This window comes from Gadus chalcogrammus, chromosome 16, assembly GCF_026213295.1.
Source record: "Gadus chalcogrammus isolate NIFS_2021 chromosome 16, NIFS_Gcha_1.0, whole genome shotgun sequence".
Classification (NCBI taxonomy): domain Eukaryota; kingdom Metazoa; phylum Chordata; class Actinopteri; order Gadiformes; family Gadidae; genus Gadus; species Gadus chalcogrammus.
Genome location: NC_079427.1, coordinates 12,189,070 through 12,212,984, shown reverse-complemented (window position 1 = coordinate 12,212,984; position 23,915 = coordinate 12,189,070). Strand labels below are relative to the sequence as shown.

At 49.4% G+C, this 23,915-nt stretch overlaps 1 protein-coding gene across 2 annotated transcripts in view; it reads left to right on the top strand.

Moving 5' to 3' along the window:
• rpa1 (replication protein A1) overlaps positions 1-23,511 on the top strand; it is a 37,690-nt gene extending 14,179 nt beyond the window's left edge. For both annotated transcript variants that reach the window (XM_056611182.1, XM_056611181.1), the window contains exons 13-17: positions 9,383-9,509; positions 15,174-15,350; positions 16,425-16,532; positions 16,959-17,045; positions 22,826-23,511. In XM_056611182.1, the coding sequence (XP_056467157.1) occupies positions 9,383-9,509; positions 15,174-15,350; positions 16,425-16,532; positions 16,959-17,045; positions 22,826-22,927 (601 nt within the window). In that variant the 3' untranslated portion in view covers positions 22,928-23,511. The remainder of the gene's footprint in view (positions 1-9,382; positions 9,510-15,173; positions 15,351-16,424; positions 16,533-16,958; positions 17,046-22,825) is intronic.
• Positions 23,512-23,915: the final 404 nt, after the last annotated feature.

The window sequence follows — 23,915 nt, the reverse complement described above, 5'->3', positions numbered from 1 at the left end:
GCTAGAGTATCAAGGTGTCCCTGAGCAAGACACCTCACCCTGACTACTCCTGACGAGCTGGCTGTCTTCCTGTGTGGCTTACACCACTGTCGGTGTGTGCATGAGTGTGTGAATGTTAGGCGATGTTGTAAAGCGCTTTGAGTGGCCACTGGTTAGAAAAGCGCAATATAAAAGGTCCTTTTACATAGTCACCTGTGTGTTTATACCGACGCATGGGTTGTGATGAGGGTGAAGGAAAAGGGAGTGGCTAGTCTGAATCCTCACTCGTTCACCCATTAGCTCCCTGGCGCTACTTTACTCCGTACCGCCTTGTGTGTGTGGATCGGCAGCCGCGTGCTGTGGAAGAGTAAGCAGTTGTGTGGAAGAGTAAGCAGTTGTTGTTTTTTCTCTTCTCTGTGTGGATGAGAGGATTTCATTTCCATAATGGTAGCGGCTAAATGGGCGGGCACTGCGGGAGACGATGGGGAGCGAGTCAACAGAGTACAGTTCTGTTTACCACTCGGCTGCCTCTTCCTGATCGTGTTGATCCAATGATTGGCTCATCTGAAGCCCCTGGGTGCCCTGTGAAGGCCACGCCTTAAGCCTCAGTTCTGCCGCTTTGCACTTAAGCCTTTATCAGAGTGGCGTGTTCGTATAAGATCGGCTGGCTGTTTTGTCCGATAAATAAACGGATGAGTTTCTGAAAATTATGTCTGTGGGGTCTGATTGCTGGCGTGTCACAGGACTGTTTCAGAATTCCCAGACGGTTGATGATATCGGTCATTGACTCAAAACGTAGCATGTTTAAATCATACACTAATAACTTCATGGGTCTTCCTATCAATCTGCTTTAATTCAGCCATTTTAGTTTCTGTGTGTGTGTGTGTGTGTGTGTGTGTGTGTGTGTGTGTGTGTGTGTGTGTGTGTGTGTGTGTGTGTGTGTGTGTGTGTGTGTGTGTGTGTGTGTGTGTGTGTGTGTGTGTGTGTGTGTGTGTGTGTGTGTGGGCCCTCTTCCTCAGTCCCTTCTCACTTGGCCGACCCCAGATAACGATTCCTGACGCTGTGTTTGTTTATCCAGTCCTTCCTGGAGACAGGCCGGTCCTACCAGGACTTTTCCGAGGCATTTTAGGGCCTCATAGACCTCCTCTAATTGAGCCCAGAAGTCACAGCTGACAGGAGACCTGACTTGAGCTAGAGGAGGGAGAGAGAGAGTGGTCGAGCCTATTTTCATTCAATCCAATGCATGTGGAGATTTACAGGGTGCAATAACAAGCTGACTAAACACAACAAAGAGTTTAAAAAATAGTTTTATTTTGTAAAGGTGATGGATGTGATTTTTAAACATAAATAAATATACAAAAAAATATCCTTGTTTATGTCTCAAAGTGAAACATTAATTAAACCGACGACTTGGCAACCAATTAAACACATTTTTTGGCCCTCGCCTTTCTTGATTTTGCTCAACTCTGTGTGACCGGTTTTGTCACACACATGTGGCACTTCTCGTTTATTTCTGGCCAGGCAGAGAAAAAAAGAGCTCACCGCAATCACCTGTGTCCTGGTTCTGTCCTGGGGATTCAGTTTTAATTTGATTATGTTTTGGTGCTGAGCTCTTGAGTTCTCTACAACTATTTAATGCGTCCCTGATGGCTTGGTTTGCGCCGCACCGCAGAAATCAGTCAGCCGACCCCATCCTGTATTCTGGGGACTGCTGACTACTGCGCCGTTTAATGTCACAGTAATTAGCATTAGGCAGAAGACAACTGTTTTATTGCACAGCAATGCAGAGCTGTGCAGAAGTTTGTTCGTTTTTTTTTGAGGGGGTGGCGGATGGGGCTGCGGAGTATCTGTGCTTGGCTGCCTAATTATCTTCCTACCATGTTGAGCGTTGCTTGCGCACAGATTGCATGCATTAGTGCGTTCCAAGCATAACTTGTTTTTGTTCCAAATAACTATTAACATACTTTTGTGTATAACTCAATTGTGGTTTTCCCCAAGCTCAAATCCAATGTTCCGCAATTTCCCCCCATTTACATGGATAAAAGATTCAACCAATGTTGACAATCGCCACTGCCGGTCTCAAACAGGCCTCGAACTACTGTATTTCTCCTTCGTTATACCACTTTCACTCTTCTCGTGCAATACTGCAGTTGCCCATGAGGGGGCAACAACACGTTTGGTTATGCCTCTGGTCCGGTCTCTCCAGGACGCCACGTTAAACCCTCTCCCCTCCGAAGGGGGGGCCTTCTCGTTCCAGCTCCCTCCCTCGGCGTTAGTCACTCGGTCACTTGTGGCCAGCCTTGCCTCGTTTGTCCAGGCCTCCAGCTGACAGAATGTGTGTATGAACAGGTGAACGTTAGCCAATATTGTAAAACGCTTCGAAGGGGCCACTGGTTAGAAAGCACTTTATAAATGCAGACAAATTGATCATTTAACACACGGCCGCAGATTCTGCTGATTGTGCGCTGTAGCTAGAAGGTGGTAGGATAAGCGGTAAAGTGGCTGTGGATCCATGGTGAAAGGTTCTGTGTTCTAACCCCGACATCTGCAGTCCTTGCTGGAGGCATCCTCGGGCAGCGATAGAGACCCCTACCTGCTCCGTAGAGCTCGTATCTGTATCTGAAAGGTTCAGATGGTCTCTTAGGATGTCCGCCTCTGCTGAATACTTCTGAATGGTAATGGGAGGTGGGCAGCTGAAGTTCATCCATTTTGTGAAACATTTGCCCGATCACACCTCCTCTGAATCGGTAATTGTATTATTCATTATTCGTCATCTTTGGAGAGCCAGGGTGTGTTATCCTCTGATGGATGGTGCTGCTGAGAACTTGGTCTCTTGAGTTTTTCCCCCGCATGATTTGATGGGAAAGACGTATGGTGCTTCTCAACCCAAGGGGAGAGTCTTAATACATTTAAAATATGTATTGTTAAACAGCAGTCAGTTACAGTTCCTTGCGAATTATCAAGAGGTGATGGAATGTTGTTATTTTTTTTATAAACAACCGCATCGCTTATGTTGACATTTAAAAAGAGAAATTACTTTGAACTGTGGTGTGCCAACACACGATTCTGTCTATCAAATGAAAGCCCAGCCCTTTTCGAGTCACCCATCGTGTTGTTTTGAAGGCCAAGACGTAGAATGCTGCTTCAGTCAGGCTGCACATACTCCTCCTATATCGCTGAAGAATTTAACGCTTTTGGCTGCAAACGTGTATTTATTTTTATTATTTCACAGAGTGTATACATTAATAACCAGGCGTGCTTACTTATTCAGTGTTTAGCTCTGGCCCGCGCTGACCTAGTTACATTATGTCGATCAAGCCCATCTGGAGACTTCTCATCCCGGTTAGTTGGTCATTATCCCGGCACATAGTTTAGTATTTGTGCGTTTGCGATGTGACTGGGTCGATCCCTTCGCACCTCGGTCATTAGTCCGCTGCAGTCAACGGCTAAATCGTCAGAAATTATCCTTTTTTGTTTCCCCTCTCTGCCCTTCTCTCTACACTGAGCTGCGGTTTTTCCACCATTGAGAGAAAAAAAAGAAAGAAATAAGAGTGAGCTGTTTGAAAATGTTCTCCAAAGTGAATAAATCTAAATAAAACACAGACCTCTTGCGGAGCAACAAATAGTAAAACGTGGCCTGTGCGTACGTGACCATGTTTGAACAGCATTTAGACACAAAAACGTTCTTTCTACCCATTGTGTAGATGTGGCCTGAGAGATTTAGGTTTGTTTTAGACGTATAATTGGCCATGGATACGGCCTTGTGTAAATAGAGGTTGTTTAACCGTCAAGGCAAGAAAAAAGAGGAAAAAGAAACTGAAAGTACTGGGAGGGTACTGGGAGAGTACCAGTGTGTGACCTTCTCTGGTGCACTGTAGGGGTGAAACAATCAAAGTAACCGATCATGGCTCTTGTCCGGACCCTTCAGCTCAACTGCTCGGACATTGCATTGACACCGCCAGTTAAGGGTTTGATTTCCAACAGGGGCCACCAATGCCAAGAATGTATGCACTCAAGATACTTTAAATTTTTTTTATAAAGCCCTCTTGCAGTACTAACAGAAGTGGAGGCGGGAGTGGTGGGGGGGCACAGAGCCTTGGCCGGAGTCGGGGACAGAGTTACGCTGTAGTATTTTAATAAGTGTTTCCGCAGCGGCTAGTTTGCACGGTGCGGATTCAAGACACTTATTTACTGTTTGCTAGTGCTAGCCGAGGTTGAGTTCAGCGCTAACGGCCAATTAGGCGCTTCCAGAGCCCGGGTTCCAGCAACACGATTGGTCGATTGGAGCTCCTTCCATCAAACCCTATATGAGAAATCCAACGTCCTATTTATGGAACAATGGACTAAACCTTTGGACCCCAATGTCCTGTGATTGACGCGACTCTTAATGTCACAAATGACTGAAATGAAGGACAAAAGCATGTTAGTGTTTGGGTCGCCACAGAGATCATATTTCCACTGAGCCGTGAGTCGGCTTTACGTTCTAACCAGTGTTTCCGCTAGTATAAATTGGTGCCGGTCGTCGTGTGACCTGGAAGGTTTCATTTTAACGTTTATTTTTTATTTTTTACTTCTTTCGATATTTGGCATCTGTGAAGCGTGCCGCTGCTGACTTAAAGTCAAATGTATCGAGAGTGTCTCTGCTGCTTGCAATGCGCATATGCCTCGTCGTGACTCTCGTCGTGAGCCCGTGCAAGTTCTCTCCGAGCCCGACACATTAACTGTAATGATGACCCCGATTTCAACCCGTCATTTTTTAATACATGTGTAACTTTGTAAACATTTGTAACTCAGGCCTTCTCTGCTAAATATATATGTACGGGATAATGTATACAACACCGGTCATTATCGGGAAAATAAGCTCCGTCAGAGCGAACAGGCTGTCGACTGACTGGCGATGTTCTTTACATTATCCCGCTTATTACACTGCTACTTGCAAAAACGAAAAATAACTTCACATGGTGTGTCTTTTTACAATTTAATCGTTACCAGCATTGTAGTGTTGATCAGCAATGAAATAGTCCACCAAAGACGTTGACGTCGCTTAGCAACTGAAGACGCTGGGGTTGACAAGTTACCGGACTACTACCCATGCAAGTGAACGGAGCGTTCCACGCCATTGAGAAGAGTAATAAAGGCCTATAATATTTCTGTTTATGGCATAGATTCCTCCTCAGATAAGGCCAATAAAGGGAAATATCAAATGACCACTGTAGCATATTTAACACAATTCAAATTGTGCAGAGAGAATTATTTCCATTGGAAATTCTGACGGAGACATTTAGATTTTCGGTCCTAATTTTTTTCCAGACAATGACCGGTAATTACCGGATGACAGAAACGATGGTTCTCTAACATTATACCCTTCGTTGCGCTCCCTAAATTTTGCTCGTACTGCACATTCGCAATAACATAAAGACAACAAGCATTTCCACTGAACTGCAAATACCAATTATTGTACTGTAACGTGTGTGTGTGTGTGTGTGTGTGTGTGTGTGTGTGTGTGTGTTTGCTGCTCGATTATGGAAAGAAAACATAATCACGATTATTCAAACGATTATCTTTGAGTTTGAAAACATGTATTTATTCAGCATGTCTCTCCCAAAAAACTTAACTAAGAACTTAGAAATTTCACCTTAAAGAAATACAAAAAATGGTCAAAAAGAAAAGGTTCAAATCTAAAATAATGTAAATATACGTATCCAGCTGTTCTGCACTTTCTATAAAACATTGAATGCGTTTGACACTAAAATCTAAATCGCAATCGAAATTCGACTAATCGGCCTAGTGTGTGCGCCGCCACCGTCACACACGGTTTTCCCTGTTTCCCTCCGCCTCGATGTCCATCGCGTCGGCTGTCACACGGCGACTCCTGCTCTGTCCTTGGTTGCTGACACGCCGTGACATGTGACATGTCTTTAGCGTGCCCCCCCGTGAAGCCCGGGTCAGGGTCACTGCTCCTACAGTTGGTTATCCTTCACTCCAAGGGGCGCTGCGCCGCCACCTCGTTCCTCAGCTCCCGCCCGGCACCAATCCCTTCTGCCTTCGTCCACCTTCTGCCGACACCACCCCCCCCTACCTTTTCACCACTTGAATTAGCCAATCAGGTTGTCTCGTGTTATGAATAGGGAGTCTGGGACTTTTGTGTAGGAGTCTTGGCTGGAGAAAACAATAGCTTTTATATAAAGCAGGGGTTCTCAAAGTTTTGACAGCCCAGGGCCAATTTAGGTACCCAAAATTTAACTGAGGGCCGCCAAAGGAAAAAAAATCAGGTGGGAAACGCTGTTAGCATCCCAGTGGTGAAAAAAAACATTGCTCCATGGACCTCTGGGAGTGAGGTCAAGTGAGGTATAAATCACGAAACCGAGGTTCATCCTTTCAAAATAATGTACAGTCGGATTAAAACTAACACATTTAACAGGATTTAATTGAAAGCTAGAGAGTCGACTTTTCTCTTTATATTTATTTATTTTTGTTTAAATTAATATTGGTAGAATGACGTACATCTGTACGTCATTTTGGGCCGCCAGGGATGTTTCTGCAGGCTGCCATTGGCCCGCGGGCCGCACTTTGAGAACCAATGATATAAAGAGAAGCGGGTCGTTTGTTTCCATTGTGCGTTTCTGTCTGTTTCCAAGTGTATTGTTTGCGAGGGTTTACCAACGGACTACCGAGGTGGAGTCTGTTTAAGCGCAGCGGCACACTTCTGGTGGAGCCACCTTTTTTCTTTTTTTTTTTTAAAACACCGAACCGATAAAAGACCCAAATTCCTTTTAGGGTTTAGCTCCCCCCCCCCCCCCCCCCGATCTGTCGGGCCGCGAGCGAGCACAATTAAAAACCGAGCGTGCCGGTGTACCAGCCAAAGAATGGGTGTCACCGGAAATAATTGGTGACATTAGTCAGCAGGAGTGTGGAGAGTGACGGCCTGCGTGCAGCCCGGGGACGCCGACTGCAGCGCTAATGGGGAGATTTTCAATTAGTCATGCCTCCCGTCCGTTGCAGGGTCTTGCGCCACCTGTATTTATCTTTTGTATTTACATCTCGAGCGGCCAACTACCGCAGAGCCCCCCTGACTCCAGGCTCAATGGATCACCGGGGCAATTTTCAGATGGCGTTTGCCCCCGCCCCCCACCCCCCCTCTCTTTTTCCATTTCCTTTCCCCTGATTCCTCCCTCCCTCCCTCCCTCCCTCCCTCCCACGTTTCCCCTCCTTGTCCTCGGCGTAGCACCGCGAGCGCTGGGGAGGAAATGAGTTTCTGGTTCCACGGAGACGGCCGTGGCCCCGCCCGGCTCCGGTCCTCTTTGTTGTATTTGAGTTTTTTCCGTGACTCCCCGTGCTCCCGTGTCTCAGGAGGGGGAGGACAGGGCGGCCGAGCTCCCTCCCCTCCCGCCTGCCTAGACGGACACAGAAGGCCACGCCGCCTCTGAACATAGCTCTTGTATTTCTGTCCTTTCGTCCTTTCTTTGAAGCCAAATTCAAATCTGACGGCTTTCAACCTGTCGGCGGCCGTGTTCACCGCCGACGGATCGGCGCTCTCGTTCTCGGGTCAGCGTTTATGTGATCAAACGGCAGAGATACGAAAGACACATCTATACAGTGATACCCACCCAGTAGAGAGATACATCTATACAGTGATACCCACCCAGTAGAGAGATACATCTATACAGTGATACCCACCCAATACAGAGATACATCTATACAGTGATACCCACCCAATACAGAGATACATCTATACAGTGATACCCACCCAATACAGAGATACATATATACAGTGATACCCACCCAATACAGAGATACATCTATACAGTGATACCCACCCAATACAGAGATACATCTATACAGTGATACCCACCCAGTACAGAGATACATCTATACAGTGATACCCACCCAGTAGAGATACATCTATACAGTGATACCCACCCAATACAGAGATGCATCTATACAGTGATACCCACCCAGTACAGAGATACATCTATACAGTGATACCCAGTAAAGATGATACTTGTATACATTACAAATACACATCTATACAGTGATACCCACCCAATACAGAGATACATCTATACAGTGATACCCAGTAAAGATGATACTTGTATACATTACAAAGATACCGTATTTTCCGGACTATAAGTCGCGGTTTTTTTGTAGTTTGGCTTGCTCTGCGACTTATATTTCGAAGCGACTTATATGCCAAAATTGTGCGTACATAATCTTCGGCCGCAAGATGGCACCGTCATTCATTAGGCCTACAACTGAACGCTGCAAGCCTACTGCACCACCGAATAAATTATATTCTCGTCGTCATCGTCCTCAATGTCCTCCGGTTCAACCAAAGCTACCCCAGCCTTAGCTGCAATGTTGTGCAACATAGCTGTCACACATATCACAGCGCATGACTTGGCCGGCGAAAACTGGAGCCGTCCGCTGGACTTGTGAGCGCAACTTCCACCTCCCGATCGTGCGCTCAGGTTTAGGACCGCGGCGCATACCCGTCCGGTGGAATCCCGGTGACACTGAATTCGGTATACTCTCAACTACGAGTGGGACCGACACACCTATATTGCTATTGCAATTTTATTCAGTCTCTCCAGATTAAACGTTCTTGTTTAAATGTTTAAAAATAAATGCGACTTATACACCGATGCGACGTATATATGTTTTTTTCCTCGTCATGGAGCATTTTTTGACTGATGCGACTAATACTCGGGAGCGACGTATAGTCCGGAAAATACGGTACATCTATACAGGGATACCCACCCAATACAGAGATACATCTATACAGTGATAACCAGTAAAGATGATACTTGGATACATTACAAAGACACATCTTATACAGGGATACCCACCCAGTACAGAGATATATCTATACAGTGATGCCCAGTACAGAGATACATCTACCAGTAAAAAGATACATCTGTACACTGATACGCACCCAGTACAGAGATACAGTGATACCAAGTACAGAGATACTGTACATCTACCAGTACAAAGATTAATCTATACAGTGATACCCAGAACATAGATACAAAGATACATCTATAGAGAGATACACACCCAGTAGAAAGAAACATCTATACAGTGATGCATGTAGTTGTGTTGCTATAGATGGGGCTCAAGAAGGGTGGGTCATGATGGTTGGGGTTTGTCCCCCAGTTGAGGTGTGTGTGTGTGTGTGTGTGTGTGTGTGTGTGTGTGTGTGTGTGTGTGTCACGTGTTTTGTTAACGGACAGCACCATAGATCTACCCATAATAAACAGACGTCCAGTAATGGCCCCATGTGTGTGATTGATCCCCTCTCCCTGATTCATGTCCCCTGTGCCGCGGCATGCGTCCATCACATTTGTCAACGGGTTTGTTTGTGTGTGTGTGTGTGTGTGTGTGTCTCTGTGTGTCTACATCACAGGTACGACAAGGAGGGTCATGCCGTGGAGGGCCAGTCCCTGACGGAGGCGCGGGGTAGTGGTGGTGGCACCACCAACTGGAAGACCCTGAGCGACGTGAAGACGGAGCACCTGGGGCATGGAGACAAGGTGAGCCCCCGCGCAGCACCTCCCCCCCCCCCCCCCCCTCCCGACAGAGGGAGCATCTTCCCCCCCCCCCCCGACAGAGGGAGCATCTCTCCCCCCTCTGACACACGGAGCATCTCCCCCCGCGGAGCATCTCTCCCCCCCTGACACACAGAGCATCTCCCCCCCTGGATCATCTCTCCCCCCCTGACACACAGAGAAGCATCTCTCCCCCCTGACCCGCGCAGCATCTCTCCCCCAGCCCCCCCCCCCCCCCCCCCCCCCCCCGACACGCAAGGCAGCAGCGTCTGGTCGGCGTGCCGGCCGCAAAGACGTTGTCATTCGCGGCACGTCCCCCTGTGTGTTCGGCGCGGGGCTCAAGGTGAGGCCAACGAGGCGCCGGCCGCACGAATCGTCGGTGATTTGTCAGGATCCTATCGACGATTCTGGAAGGAAGGAAAACGTAGGACATGCAGCCATTTGTTTTCTTTCTTTCTCCGAATTCGATTTTCCGAGAAAGTTCTCCGGTGCTCGCCGCTTCCAAGGTTGTCACGGTGATGGATCGGGCTCATCATCGAATTGAGCGTGATCATCGGGTGCTCGTTTTTAAGTGACTGTGGGTCTTCCACGCCGTCTCGCACAGTGAGGCAGGGAGGGGGGGAAGCCCTGCGTGGGAAGCGTTTGTGAACGTCCGCCCGGTCGTTAATCACCTCGTCCTGGGTGTCCTCTCGACGACCGGGTTATGTAGATCCAGACTGAGTCGCGCTCAGCACTTCATATTGATCCTAATGGGATAACCACCATGCCACCTCCTCCACCCTCACCCTCTCCCCATCCCTCACCCTCTCCCCATCCCTCACCCTGACCGGGGCGCTTGGTAATGAAACGATGGTCTCTGCGTTAAGTGAAGTGTTTTTAATTTCAGCTCGTTATGTAAGGACTCCTGGACGTGTCTCCGTGTGTGTGAACAGTGAGAACGGATGAGTACGCTGAACCTGTGTGAATAATTAGTTTGATTTGTCTATATACTTTTTAATGTGTGGTGTTCAATTTATTAACGGCCTTAATATCCCTGGAGAATTGAACCTTCACTTAGACATTTTTTTGGGGGGATTTCTTTTTTCTTTTTTGGTCAGAAAACCATTTTAGGCTTTAGCTGAGGGCAATAATGGGAAACTTTGGGGGGATTTGAGCAAAGGGGACACCAAAGATGACACCTCCACTTTCTGGAAAACAAAAAGCACAACGGTACACAGCGTCTTAACAAGGACACCGGTGCTCCCAAGCCTCTTGCCCTTCCTGAGCGCCTCGCTTTGATGTGAGAAACTTTGTGGAGTCACAGGGGTTATTGGTGTGTGTGTGTGTGTGTGTGTGTGTGTGTGTGTGTGTGTGTGTGTGTGTGTGTGTGTGTGTGTGTGTGTGTGTGTGTGTGTGTGTGTGTGTGTGTGTGTGTGTGTGTGTGTGTGTGTGTGTCTCTCTTTGCCTTGTGTTTTGTGTGTACTGTCCGTGTGTGCGTTGTCCGTGCAGATTGCTCTGCTCCCGGCTGTGAGTGTGAAAGTGGAGCCTTTGTACCAATGCTATAAGCTTTATACACACACAAACACGGGCAGACACACGGACACAGACACACACACACACACGTGACGTACGGACACACATGGACACACATGTGGATACACAAATACACACACGGTCACCCACACTCTAATCTCGAGCCCCCATCACCAGCCACAAGAACTGGGCCGTGTCTCTATATATCGTAACCACGATGTGATACGAGATACAGCGGCTCCTCGGATCAAAATGTCTGGGTAATCGCATTGACGTTATCTTCTCGCTCTCGTCTTAATGGTCTCCCCTCCGATAGGCGGTCCAATTCTCTGAAGTTATTACCGTGGTACGGTTTGAATTAAGGAGGAGGCCGGTGGCTGTTTGGACTCCGAGCGCTCATTGTTTCTCCCGTGTTTCTTCTTGGCGGGGAGCTCTCGACGCAGAAGACCGTGACAAACTAACCGCCGCAAAGTAAGAGGCGTCCACATCACTTTGGGAGGCAAATTATGATGAGGGTACAGACCGTCTAGGTTTCCATTGAGTCTATACGAACGCAATACGCACGGCGGTCTTCACGGTAGTCGCTCAGGAGGCAGAGCGGGTTGGCTGGTAACCCGAAGGTTGCTAGTTCGATCCCCGGCTCATCCTCGCTGAGCGTCAAGGTGTCCCTGAGCAAGACGCCTCACCCTGACTGCTCCCGACGAGCTGGCTGTAACCATGCATGGTTGACGCGGCCGTCGGTGTGTGAATGTTTGTATGAATGAGGGAATGTCATACAATAATTGTAAAGCAGTGAGTGGCGGCAGGTTAGAAAAGCGCTGTAGAAATGCAATCCATTAACCATTTGAAATGATCTCTCTGGCTTTGCTCTCCCTGAGAAGCGTACGTCTCTCGCCAGTATCCTCCGCCTCTTCATTTCGTCGCTCTTCCAGGCGACCGGAGGTCATCGGTGTCTCCATCTCGTCCGTTGAACATCGTCCCCTCTTCCCATTGGCTCACCCCCCACTCAAGGGCGAGAGCAAGAGCCAGGGGAGAGCGAGCCTGATCCCGCGACGCCGCACGTTTGTCCTCCTCAGCGCGGACCGCATTATCCGGGGGGGGGGGGGGGGTGTTACGGGACGTAGAAGCCTGTCTCGGCCGTCCTGAACCTCACCTACCTGGCCCCAGACCGCCGATGAGTCAGGGAGGGGAGAGGGGCGGTGACGCAGGGTCAGGTTTTCACTGCACTCCCTTGACCAACGTCTGCCACAATTAATTGCCCCCCCCCCCCCCCCCCCAATCCCTGTCACAACCTCTTTGTGTCACAATCTGCGATATTCTCAATGTGGGAGCGTGCCCTCTGACACGCGCTGTCCGGTCTCTGGCGTGCCGGGCGGACATGTTGTACACGGGAGGTGACACAGGATGGCAGAACAGCGTTTTCGGACGCTCCCTTGTCAACGTTTCTGCGCGGCCTCACTGATGTTACGTCCTACTCTTAACTGACAAGCTTTTTATAATTTTTTTGGTAATTGACGCTTTTTGCGTGAAAAGTGTTGTGGTTGTTTCCCATTTAATCAGAAGTCGTTGTCGCCAACCTCGTCTGCTTAGAGGCGGGGTGGTTCAATTCTTCTCTTTTTGCCACTGTCGTCAACCGCTTTTCTGAAAGGCTTTTTTACTTATCCGAAGTGACACATGATATCAGATGTCCTGCGCACGGTGCTAATTGGGGTCGAGGAACTGTCGCCGTCTGACACGAGGGTCGGCCGTTGGCTAGAGGAGGCAGGGGGCGGCGGTGGATCAATTCTAGTTTTCCTTCTGTTTATTTCCTTCAGAGAACAGGCGGCTGGGCCCCGGGCCCCGGGCCCCGGCCTGGATATTGAGCGGCGGCCAAGACTGTAAGTGAACAGGACTCCCGGGGGAGCCGCGGGTCCCTTTCCTGTTAAATCCTTTATTTTTTATTTTTTTTCCCAAGTCTGCTCCTTTTTGTCTACGGCTGAATCACAACAGCCAGCACGCGAAAATATGCCTTTTTAAGCCTAGTCGTGCAAGGAGGGCATTAAGAATCAGCAATTCTCCCCCGGATTAGACGCTATTACAGATGCCTTCATAGCCCCGGGCGGTTCTGTGGTGTTAACATAATTAGACTTACACTGCAGAATGATTGGTAGGTCTGCTGTTGGCGCCCCGGCACCGAAGAGGCCACTTGTCACCGTGCTCACTGACCCTGAGGAAATGCACCTTTTGCCAGGCTGTGAACCTCCATCACCCCCCCCCCCCCCTCCCTCTGAACCCCCAACCCAATCATCCTGTGGGCCGGCGAGGAGGGGAGGAAGAGGGAGGGAGGGAGGGAGGGAGGGTCCAAAACAACCCGGCTGTTTGGGTGTGAGAACTATCTTTTTAAAGTGTGCTCGTCGGGGCGTGAACACTACTGTCGGAGGTGCCGCTCTGTTGACACCCGGCGTCTCCACACCGCGCCGCCGCCTCGTAGGCTGCTGTCACCGCGCAGCTTTTAAAGTCCGAGCCCCACCCTTCGCCCTGACCTTTTCCCTGCTCCAGGGTCTCCGGGCCATGCTAGGCGACTGGGAAACATGCAGAGGTTCAAAAAGACTTCTGTCAGGGTGTTTGCGATGCTTCTCTTTGGGGGAACACTATGTCGACAGGAACGAGGTCAATGGCATTTGTATGATGGCTGCTGGGTTTATCGACACCTGCTGACGCCATTTCTACTGAAATTTAACATTTAGTTATTTTGCGTCTTTTGCAAGCAAGGCGAAAGATAAATAGTAAAGCAGTAGCTTAAGCCGTTTAAAGGTTAAGGAAGAGAATCACGAGTTTGTGTCTTGATTTGTCGAGCGCTTTAACACATGTCGGTGTCACCCGTTACGAGAAACGCTCCTCTGATCCTTCCCATTGGCTGATGCCAGCGTAATTTGTTCCTTCCCATTGGCTGTTGCCATCGTAATTTGTTCCTTCCCATTGGCTGATGCCATCATAATTTGTTCCTTCTCATTGGCTGTTGCCATCGTCTTTTGTTCCTTCCCATTGGCTGTTGCCATCGTACCTTGTTCCTTCCTAATTGGCTGTTGCCATCGTACCTTGATCCTTCCCATTGGCTGATGCCATCGTTCTTTGTTCCTTCCCATTGGCTGATGCCATCGTTCTTTGTTCCTTCCCATTGGCTGATGCCATCGTTCTTTGTTCCTTCCCATTGGCTGATGCCATCGTTCTTTGTTACTTCCCATTGGCTGATGCCATCGTACTTTGTTCCTTCTCATTGGCTGTTGCCATCGTAATCGCCCATCTCTGTCCCGGTCTCCCCCCCCAAACTCTATCCCCCGCGCCTCCGTCAGGGACTGGCCCTCCACGGCATGACCCTCCTTGTCGTACCTGTGATGTACACACACAGAGACACACACACACACATACCCGTTGACAAATGTGATGGACGCATGCCGCGGCACAGGGGACATGAATCAGAGCGAGGGCTCAATCACCCACATGGGGCCATTACTGGTCTGTTTGTTATGTGTAGATCTATGGTGCTGTCTGTTTACAAAACACAGCAGAGGGGCGGCAGAATCTCGTGACTTAAGCACCCCTGTACTATATGACAATCAGAGCCAGCTCAAGGCCCCCCCCACTCCCGACTGACTCAGCAGACTCATCGGGGGGGGGGGGGGGGTCTGTTGCCTGGCGGGTAGGAGCCTTTAAAGGCCGCGCCTGGATTTCATCTGTCCCCCCCACCGGCCCGCTGGCAAATTCCTTTGTCACAACTCATTTTTGTCCGTGGCCTTTTTATAAATCTTTCACTCTTCAGTGAAGGAATCTGTTTCGGAGAGCCTGTTTACACACGCGCAGCCTCCTTAATTCTCGTCATTTACATGTGCTCATGCTGCTCATAAATACGTGTGGGAGCCACGTCGCAGCTTTCCATTTGTGTCGGAGCGGTGCATGCAGATTTTCGTCAAATTATGCGATTCGTTATTTTGAACATCCCAGTGTTTCCCCTCTGATGTCTTTATGTTAATACAATGTTATTTTTAATCATTTGACGGTGGCATGGCTCCTAACGAATGTCTCGCCGCACAAAACCCTGACATGGACGGAAAGTTGGAATATTCATGTGTGTGTGTGTCTGTGTGTTTGTGTGTGTAGGCGGACTATTTCAACAGCATCGCCACCATAGTGTACCTGCGTAAGGAGAACTGCCTGTACCAGGCCTGCCCCAGCCCGGACTGCAACAAGAAGGTGGTGGACCAGCAGAACGGCATGTACCGTTGTGAGAAGTGTGACAAAGAGTTCCCCAACTTCAAGTACCGGCTCATCCTGTCTGTGAGTGACGAACAACGGAACACACAACAGCATACAGACACACAAACACCGACTGACACAAAGAAGAGACACAAAGACACGCAGAAACACACACGCACACACATATGAGACACACACGCATGTACAGACACACTGACTGAAACACACACACCCGAGATACAACGACCGACACACATACGCATGCACACGCAAACGCACACGCACACACCTGAGACTCACACACACACACACACCTGAGACACACACCCACCTGAGACACACCCACACACACACCTGAGACACACACACACACACACCTGAGACACACACACACGCAGAAGGGACAGTGACTGAGGTTCAAGGGCAGCCATTTGGTGTGCCAGGTCCAGACCTCTCGTTGGCTAGGCGTCTTCTTTAGAGCAGAAAAAATACGGGTGACTCCCGTCTCCCAACTACTATGCCATGTCACTGTCCTCGTTTCCCTCTCAAGCATCCCTCTGTTGTATTCTTCTATATCTGTCGCTCTGGCTATAAAAATACAAGCCTTTCTGCAGTCATATTCCAGTCTAATTGTTGAATGAGATTCATGTTTATTTGTTTTTATGTTCAATTCTGCATGAGGTGGTTATTGTCTGCAGGACTTTCCGTGCTTTCTGGTCGTCCCACATAATTTGCAGGGATGCACTCAAATATAGGCCTATTCTTTGTTTGTACGGAGCCAAAATACATGAAATATCGCCTTTTAAATTTAAAAACGCCTTCAGTCAGCGAAAGCGCCCAGCCCTTTTGGAATAAGCATATTTCTTTGTTATTGTTTTGTACCATTCAGCCGTCAGCATATTGCCACCGAACACAAGCGGAAACATAAGCTGTGAATCTCTCTTCCCCCGTATGCATCACCATACCTCAAGGTGTACATCCGGCCTCATCACGAATGCATTCATCATGAACAACCACCCATATGGACCGGATTCACATCTCCTCATGCGGCTCCAACACGTGGTTGAAATAACCAAACAGTACCTGTGGTGGAAGGGGTTTACGATTCCGCCTTCGTTCTCACCGACTCCTCGTTTTCGCCCCAATCTCTGGCAGGCCAACATCGCGGACTACGGGGACAACCAATGGGTGACGTGCTTCCAGGAGAGCGCCGAGGCCATCCTGGGCCAGAACGCGGCTTACCTGGGGCAGCTTAAGGACTCGGTGAGCCTCCCAAGCGGTCTAGCCGGGTGTTTCCCCTGTGCTGTGTGAATACCCCCCCCCCCACACACACACACACACACACCCGTCCCCCCTGATCTGAAACACATTTGCTCCAGCACGAAGCACAACAAACAAACATTTCACCGTGTATAAACGATGTCTACATCTTGTTCTAAAGGATTCACACCTTCACACTCACGACTGCTCGTGCTAAATGTGAGGATGTTGGTCTTGTGTGTGTGTGTGTGTGTGTGTGTGTCTGTGTCTGTGTGTTGGTGGATGGAGATGAACTCATGAAATAATCAAAGCCGGTGTTTCTTCAGTGCTGTGTGTCCCATTAGTGCTCATTTAAAGCTAGACTTTAAATAAGCTACGATGCAGAAAGGTTTAATTGAAGTGTTCCCGTCCTGATTGTTTCCCCTGCAGAACGAGGCGGCGTTCGAGGAGATCTTCCAGCAGGCCAACTTCCACACGTTCGTGTTCCGCAGCCGAGTCAAGCTGGAGACGTACAACGTAAGTTCAGATCAACATAAGGAGCTGTTCAGTGGGGTGCAGGACAGATGAACATACTAGATCCCACCTGTAGGTGTCCCTGATCAAGAGGCTCAGTCCGCTACCTGCTCATTAATGATGTATGTCGCTTTGGATACAAGCTAAATGCTAAGTACCTACAATCCATTTTTAAAGGGGCATGCTTTAAACATTGTCTTTTATGAAAGGTGAAGTGTCTTTTTTTGACCCATGAATACATGGAACACACAAAGGCCTTTGTGTTATCATGCACAGTCTCACCCAATGGTTTTTAATGCTTTGTTGACAAACAATTCGCTCACAAACGCGATTCCAACGGTGGCGATCGTTCCCCTTTCCAAGAAAGCCGCTTTTTCGCCCCACTTCCCCCAACGCGACACCTGCCCCTTCACCGGCCCCTCGTTTGTTTTCCTCTGTGAACGCTGGCTATTGTTCACGGGAACGGAGAGGAGGAGGTGGTGGTGTTATGGACACGCCGATGATGTGTTACACACAGGCCTCGGTAGACCGGGGGAAACCACCGTCGTTAATCAGAGCTGTCAGTCGGCGCGGATAAAGTGGCGCAGTGTTTTATTTAGTCTGTTTCTTTTTGTGACACGACCTCCACGTCTGTGGCGCAGTCCTCCGGTATTTGATGTTTTTGCTGAAGTGTTCGCAGCACTGCGCTGTCAAGTCATTGAGAGGCGTTATTGTAAGCAGGTTTCTGAAGGGCATGCTCTGTACATATTTGATGAGTCTGCTGCTTTTCTTTTGGTCTGTGGGGGAGGGGGAAACTTATTATACTTTGAGATTATTTTTATCAGATCAAATGCAGCGACTTCAGGAGTCGGTGTAGGGTAGGGGTATGGATGTACCTGTGAAATGTAAAAATGATCGGTGAATCGATAAGGGTTTAGTTTCTTGGGGGAAGTACAAAGTCGATCCGATTGTACTACCATTGGGTAAAAATCGCAAACGCCTTATCAAGACACATCCATACGCATCTAATCTTTTTGAACTTTGCACTGGATATAAATCCTCCCCCTCTGACTGTGGTGGAGCTCCGCGGCTCAAAGCCGTTTACAATATCAGAACGAGGATCAATGCATGTAGGTCATGACTTCTGGAAATGTCGCTGGATGAATATCCCCGTCACTTTTTAAACCTGTCAAGTGTCAGACTGCTCCGTCTCGCCGGGGCTCCTGAGTCCCGTTCCCCGCGTTCCTCACACCCGGCCGGCCGTTATTACATCTGTCACTTTGTAATCACCCGGCTGGTATTTAGGATTTGAGTCACCCCTGCAGGCCCCCTGTCTAGACATTTTAACACATTTTAAATGTTTTCAAAACGGAGGGGCCACAGAGGAAGGAGGCGACATTGGAGATAAGGGGTGTGGGTGTGTGTGTCGGTGTGTGCGTGTGCGTCGGTGTGTGTGTGTGCTTGTGTCAATCCTGCCCAGTTTCAAAGAGATGTGTGGCAGGATTTGCATAGCAAATGACACAGGGCTGATGTTTTGTTTTCTGCCCACATAAATCCTGCTCCTCTGGCAAGAAGTGAGCGGGGCTAATCACTGGAGGACCGGGGAGCTGCCGGGCCAGACGGGGGCAGAATGGGACACAGAGGAGTGCAGTGAGGGGCACTCTCGAAGCCCAGATAAAACGCTGGGAGGACTGTAGGGTCGTGGACCGAGCATGACTAGCGGTATCTTCTTAGACCCTCAGGCAGGGCCGTAGACGGGGTCTGAAAAATAGTGAGGTCAAAGTAAAAGTAAAAATCACACTTTACCTACAGTGAAATTAAAAAGTGTCATTCGTGCAAATTACTAAAACCTGAAGAAATAATCAGTAATATTGATTTAAAAACAGATGACCCTTAATGAGGTGTTGCTATAAAAACGTTCTGGGGGGGAGAGGGGGGGGTTCAGTTGCAGGGGTCCAGTTTTGTTTGGGGGGGGGGGGGGCGAGTGCTCGGCTCGGCTCGCACGCTCACCAGCAAATGTGAAACACGGCGAACACAAAGTAACACGTTTAACTGAATTAAGTATTTACTCATCTCAGAGAAGATCTCAACCGCTGATTTTGTATACAGTTGCATTTTGGTATTTAGCGTGGGGGTTAACAAGGCTGGAGGTTCCCACACCTGGATCTCTGTCGCTCGGACGTCTTGAAGGATGCCTTTGTGTGGTACGACCTTGCTATGAAAGGAGAATGCGTAGGAAAAAAAAAGTGTTTAGGAAGAAATAATGGAGTTTGTTGGGAGCATTAAACGGAATGCGGGAAGAAGAACAGGTTTTAATCCTGTTTAATATTTTCTTAATAGACTACTTTTTGAATTACGTCTCCCCACTGCCTGTTGTTCATTAAATTGGCCATTAACCAGAAGCCCCAGGATTGGTGTGGCTCCATACGACTCACATTAACGACTCTGATCACCAGGGTCATAAACGCCGCACTAAAACCAACCATGGGCGACACAAATAAAAGGAACGGGGTGTCGATGATATATCGGTGCATAACCAAAGAAAAAGTCATTAAAATGTTCCCAAAAAGTTTTGTGATAAACCAACCATTCCGGGCGGGGGCCGTTTTGATGTGAGAGGGAGTAGTGGCCCGAGCCTGTAACTTTCTCACGTTGGCAGGGGGCCCTAGTTGTCAAACCCCCCGACCCCCCTCGAGTAGATGATGGATTTAGGGGCCCCCACACTAACGCCCCCCGCCTCAGGGGCCCGGACTGGCTATACGGACCTCTGTTGTCCCGTTGTCCTGGTCTTTCATGACTCGACTACAACAGTATCTTCTCTTTTTAATCCCCTAAAAATCGGCCCGGGATCCAGCGGGGGCTGAGATGATGTTTCTCCAGAGATGTTTTTTTATTTATTTTTTCGCGTGTTGCCCACCATCAAATCGTTCCACACTTATTTCTGGCGGCTGCTTCGGCCGAGTTATGCCTCGCGTGTCCAGAGTCCTCACTTTTGGCACAGCTCAATTGGGTCCATGGCGCTGGACGGGTTGAATTAATGCCCGCCGTGTTGACCTGTGTCTGCAGGCAGCAATCTTCCACTGCATTGCTTCCAACATATTTCACGTTATTCTTGGAAGTGAAAAATCTATTTTCTGCCTTTTTTTTATTTTATTTTTTTCTCCTTTTCACCGAAGGCCTGTCGCATGGAATGTATTCCGGTTTTCGCCCCCTGCTCATTGCGCCCGGTGCCTGACTGTGCACCACTCGACCGTGTTACTAAACACCCAGCAGCACTCTCAACCTACCGTTGTGTGTGTGTGTACAGTGGATTACATCCATGGATTACATCCATTCTCACACAGCCTCCGTCCATCAATCTATTTACTAAATTCTAGTGCCGGTACAGCTACAGCCCCTGGCCTCAAACGTAGAAGATATCAGAGTCTGAACAACCTTCTAGACCAGCTTGATCTGGTCAGGACATGATAGGCTTCCACAGGGCAGATGTAGAAGAGCTCTGGCACTTAATCACCTGCTCTCCAAGCACAGAGAGTGAGGCTACCAGCCTAGGTAGCTATCAGCCTCCTTCTCTCTCTCTCTCACTGTAGCTCGTAGCTAGCAGCCCCTCTCTCTCTCACTCTCACTGTAGCTCGTAGCTACCAGCCCCTCTCTCTCTCACTCTCAGTGTAGCTCGTAGCTACCAGCCCCCCTCTCTCTCACTCTCAGTGTAGCTCGTAGCTACCAGCCCCTCTCTCTCTCACTCTCACTGTAGCTCGTAGCTAGCAGCCCCTCTCTCTCTCACTCTCAGTGTAGCTCGTAGCTACCAGCCCCCCTCTCTCTCACTCTCACTGTAGCTCGTTGCTAGCAGCCCCTCTCTCTCTCACTCTCACTGTAGCTCGTAGCTACCAGCCCCTCTCTCTGTCACTCACTCTCTCTCTCATTCACTCACTGTAGCTAACAGCCCCTCTCTCCTCACTGGAGCTTGTAGCTAACAGCTACCCGGGGAGAGAGAGAGAGGCCGGTAGCCTTAAGCTACCAGCCTCTCTCTCTCACTGGAGCTTTGAGCTACCAGCAACTCACTTACTCATTCACTCAAGCTCGTAGCTACCTGTCGCTTGAAGCTACCAGCCCCGCCCTCCCTCTCACTTGAGCTCGCAGCTAACAGCTACCCGGGAGGGGGGGCGGGGGAGCGTGGGAGGGAGCGAGAGAGGGATGCTGGTAGCTACAAGCTCCACCCTGCCAACACCTTGCTCCCTCCTTCCCCTCGCGCCGTTAGCTGCGGCCCCGGGGGAGCCCGGCCCAGGGCTAACGGCTGAGCCTTCTCTCCGCGCCGGCCAGATGCAAATCCCTGTGCCGCCGCGGGAGCACACTGTAGCAGCACGGCTGCTGCCGTTAACACCGTTGGCATGCACAGATGCTGCCTCGCCCTCGGGCTGGGTGTGAGTGTGCTTCCGTGTTCATATGTGTAGTACACTGTGTGTTAAGTCAACGCACGAACGCACACACAGTCTTCGTTTACTTGATTTCACCCCCCCTCCCATTCCTTATTGAGCGCTATGTTAATGTGGAACCCCCTATAGCTCGGGCTCCCTCTAGCCTTGGAGCCGAGTGCTCAGCACCACAAACAGGCCTGCTTAGCACTAGCCTGCTTAGCGCTAGCCTGCCTAATGTTTAGCCTGCTCTGCTTAGCCTGCCTAGCATTTATCTTGCTCTGCTTAGCGCTGGGCCTGCCTAGCGTTTAGCCTGCTCTGCTTAGCGCTTAGCCTGCTCTGCTAAGCGCTAGCCTGTCTAGAGCTAGCCTGCATAGCGATTAGCCAGCCTAGCGCTCAACCAGCCTAGCACTTAGCCTGCCTAGAGCTAGCCTGCCTAGTGCTTAGCCTAGCGTTAGCCTGTCTTGGCCCGCCCATCAGCTGCCTCGCACCATTAACCCGCGGAGGCGGGCCCAACCCAACGTGGGCGATCCCACCCTATAGGGCTCCTGGGGGGGCGTCGGCCTTGCGTACATAATGTCTTGTTTTTGTTTTGCGTTCATTAGCATATTTAGCATAGCCACATAGCTCGGGGATGCCGAGCCTGTGCATCGTAGCCACGCCCCTCCCTGCTTATGTAGGGGATGCCGGAGGGGGGGTTACTCGACCTATTTGGGCGAGGACAGCGTGCGGGTCTTGTTAAAATAAAATGTCAGTGCCAACCCGTTCGGGGATGATTTACATCTCCCCTACATGGGTATAAGGGGAGATTAATGGAGACAAAGTGTGTGTAACTGCGCTTTAAACGCCGAGAATGATGGCCCCGGCTGGCAATGACCTTCTCCTGTCTAGACGGCCGTGGAGGTGGGGATGGCGTTTGAAAAAAATCGCCGCCACCCGTTTTTTTTTCTGTGGAGATCTTCATTTTAATGGCAGTCGACGTCGCGCTGCCAAACCCGGGTACGATCGCTCACGTTGACCCCACCGCGGACGAAGAGCGACGTCTCTCGGCCACTGTTTGTGTTTTTCCGGGGAGGATTAATTGGGATTACTTGGAATAACTATACTCAGTGCAGTGCGCAGAGTTGGTTTAAGGACTGCTATTGGATCATAAGGATGCCATTGCCTTGGGGGTATTGACATCATTATCTTTACTGCCATGTTGTCTTTTTACGGCCTATAGCCGCGCTGCGGGGACGGCTGGCTCGAATAAACATCTGAAGGCCTCGCTACATGTACAGAAGCTGTGTGTCTGTCGCTCGCTGCTGCTCTCACCACAGTGGTGCTTGTGAGCTGTCCTAAGGCCTCACTGTTTGTTTGTTTGTGTCTGTTTGTTTGCTTCCCCCCCGCTAGGACGAGTCTCGGATCAAGGCTACGGTGATGGACGTGAAGCCGGTCGACCACAAGGAGTACAGCAAGAGACTGATCATGAACATCCGCAAAATGGCCGTCTAGGGGAGCTCTGTCTCTGTATCGGTCTGTGTTAATAGCTTGTTTTCTTTGTGTTTTCCTTCTAAACAACCGACGGCTGCTGCCCTGTTTCAGCTCCTTTACCTTAAACCCTAATTTCCCCGCTCTTCACCTTGTAAGCCGTCACAGGACGTAAAGGAGCGCTGGTTTAACTCTGGGCTGTGTTGACTGCTTTCTGTTTGTACATAACTGGTTTGTAGATTAATGGGTCTCTAGGGAGCTCCGAAGATAACGACACGTTTGAGTTTAAATAAAAATTGTTCAACAGATAATAAGCTGATCCAGGATTGCTCAGCTACCGCGAGTAGGGGTAGGAGTGGGGGGTTTATGCGTGTCCGTGGTTGGTTTCCCCTGTGCATGTTTGTAAAATGCCATTTGGACCTGCCAACGCCTGATAAGACAGTATGTTCTGCCAGCGTTCACGAGACCAGAAGTGAGGCAGGGCAAGCCGCTGCGAAGCCGACAGGAAACAGGAAACAAACAGCAGTGTATTTATGTTGTTTGGTTTTGTATTTGTTTTTTTTTACCAGTGCTGCCAGTGCTGAAGAATAAAAAATATAATCAAAATAATCATTGTTCTCGTTATTGTACTTGTCGGAGAAATCTATCGAATTATGACCCCAAATACTGTCGCCTTGCTATTGATTATAGAACCAAGCTTCTCTTCTGGGTAGAGGTTGTCAGCAGGGTTTGATCACAGCATGGAGAGTGTGTTTAGTGGCTGGTCCCCTGCTCTCATCTCCTGGACTCCGGTTCGGATCAACCCAGGGACCCCCCTGAAAGCTGGACTTTCTGTGACCGTGTGGGGGTGTGTGCCTGTGTGTCCCCCAATTTTAGAAGCTTTACAAACCTTTACCGTCCAGCTGCTGAACTGCAACCGCTAAACTACATTTCTCATGCTTACTACTTCACCCGTCTCCTATGTTATGTGGTACATGTCTGGTGTTATTATTCCTCGTATTCTGGGCTGCAA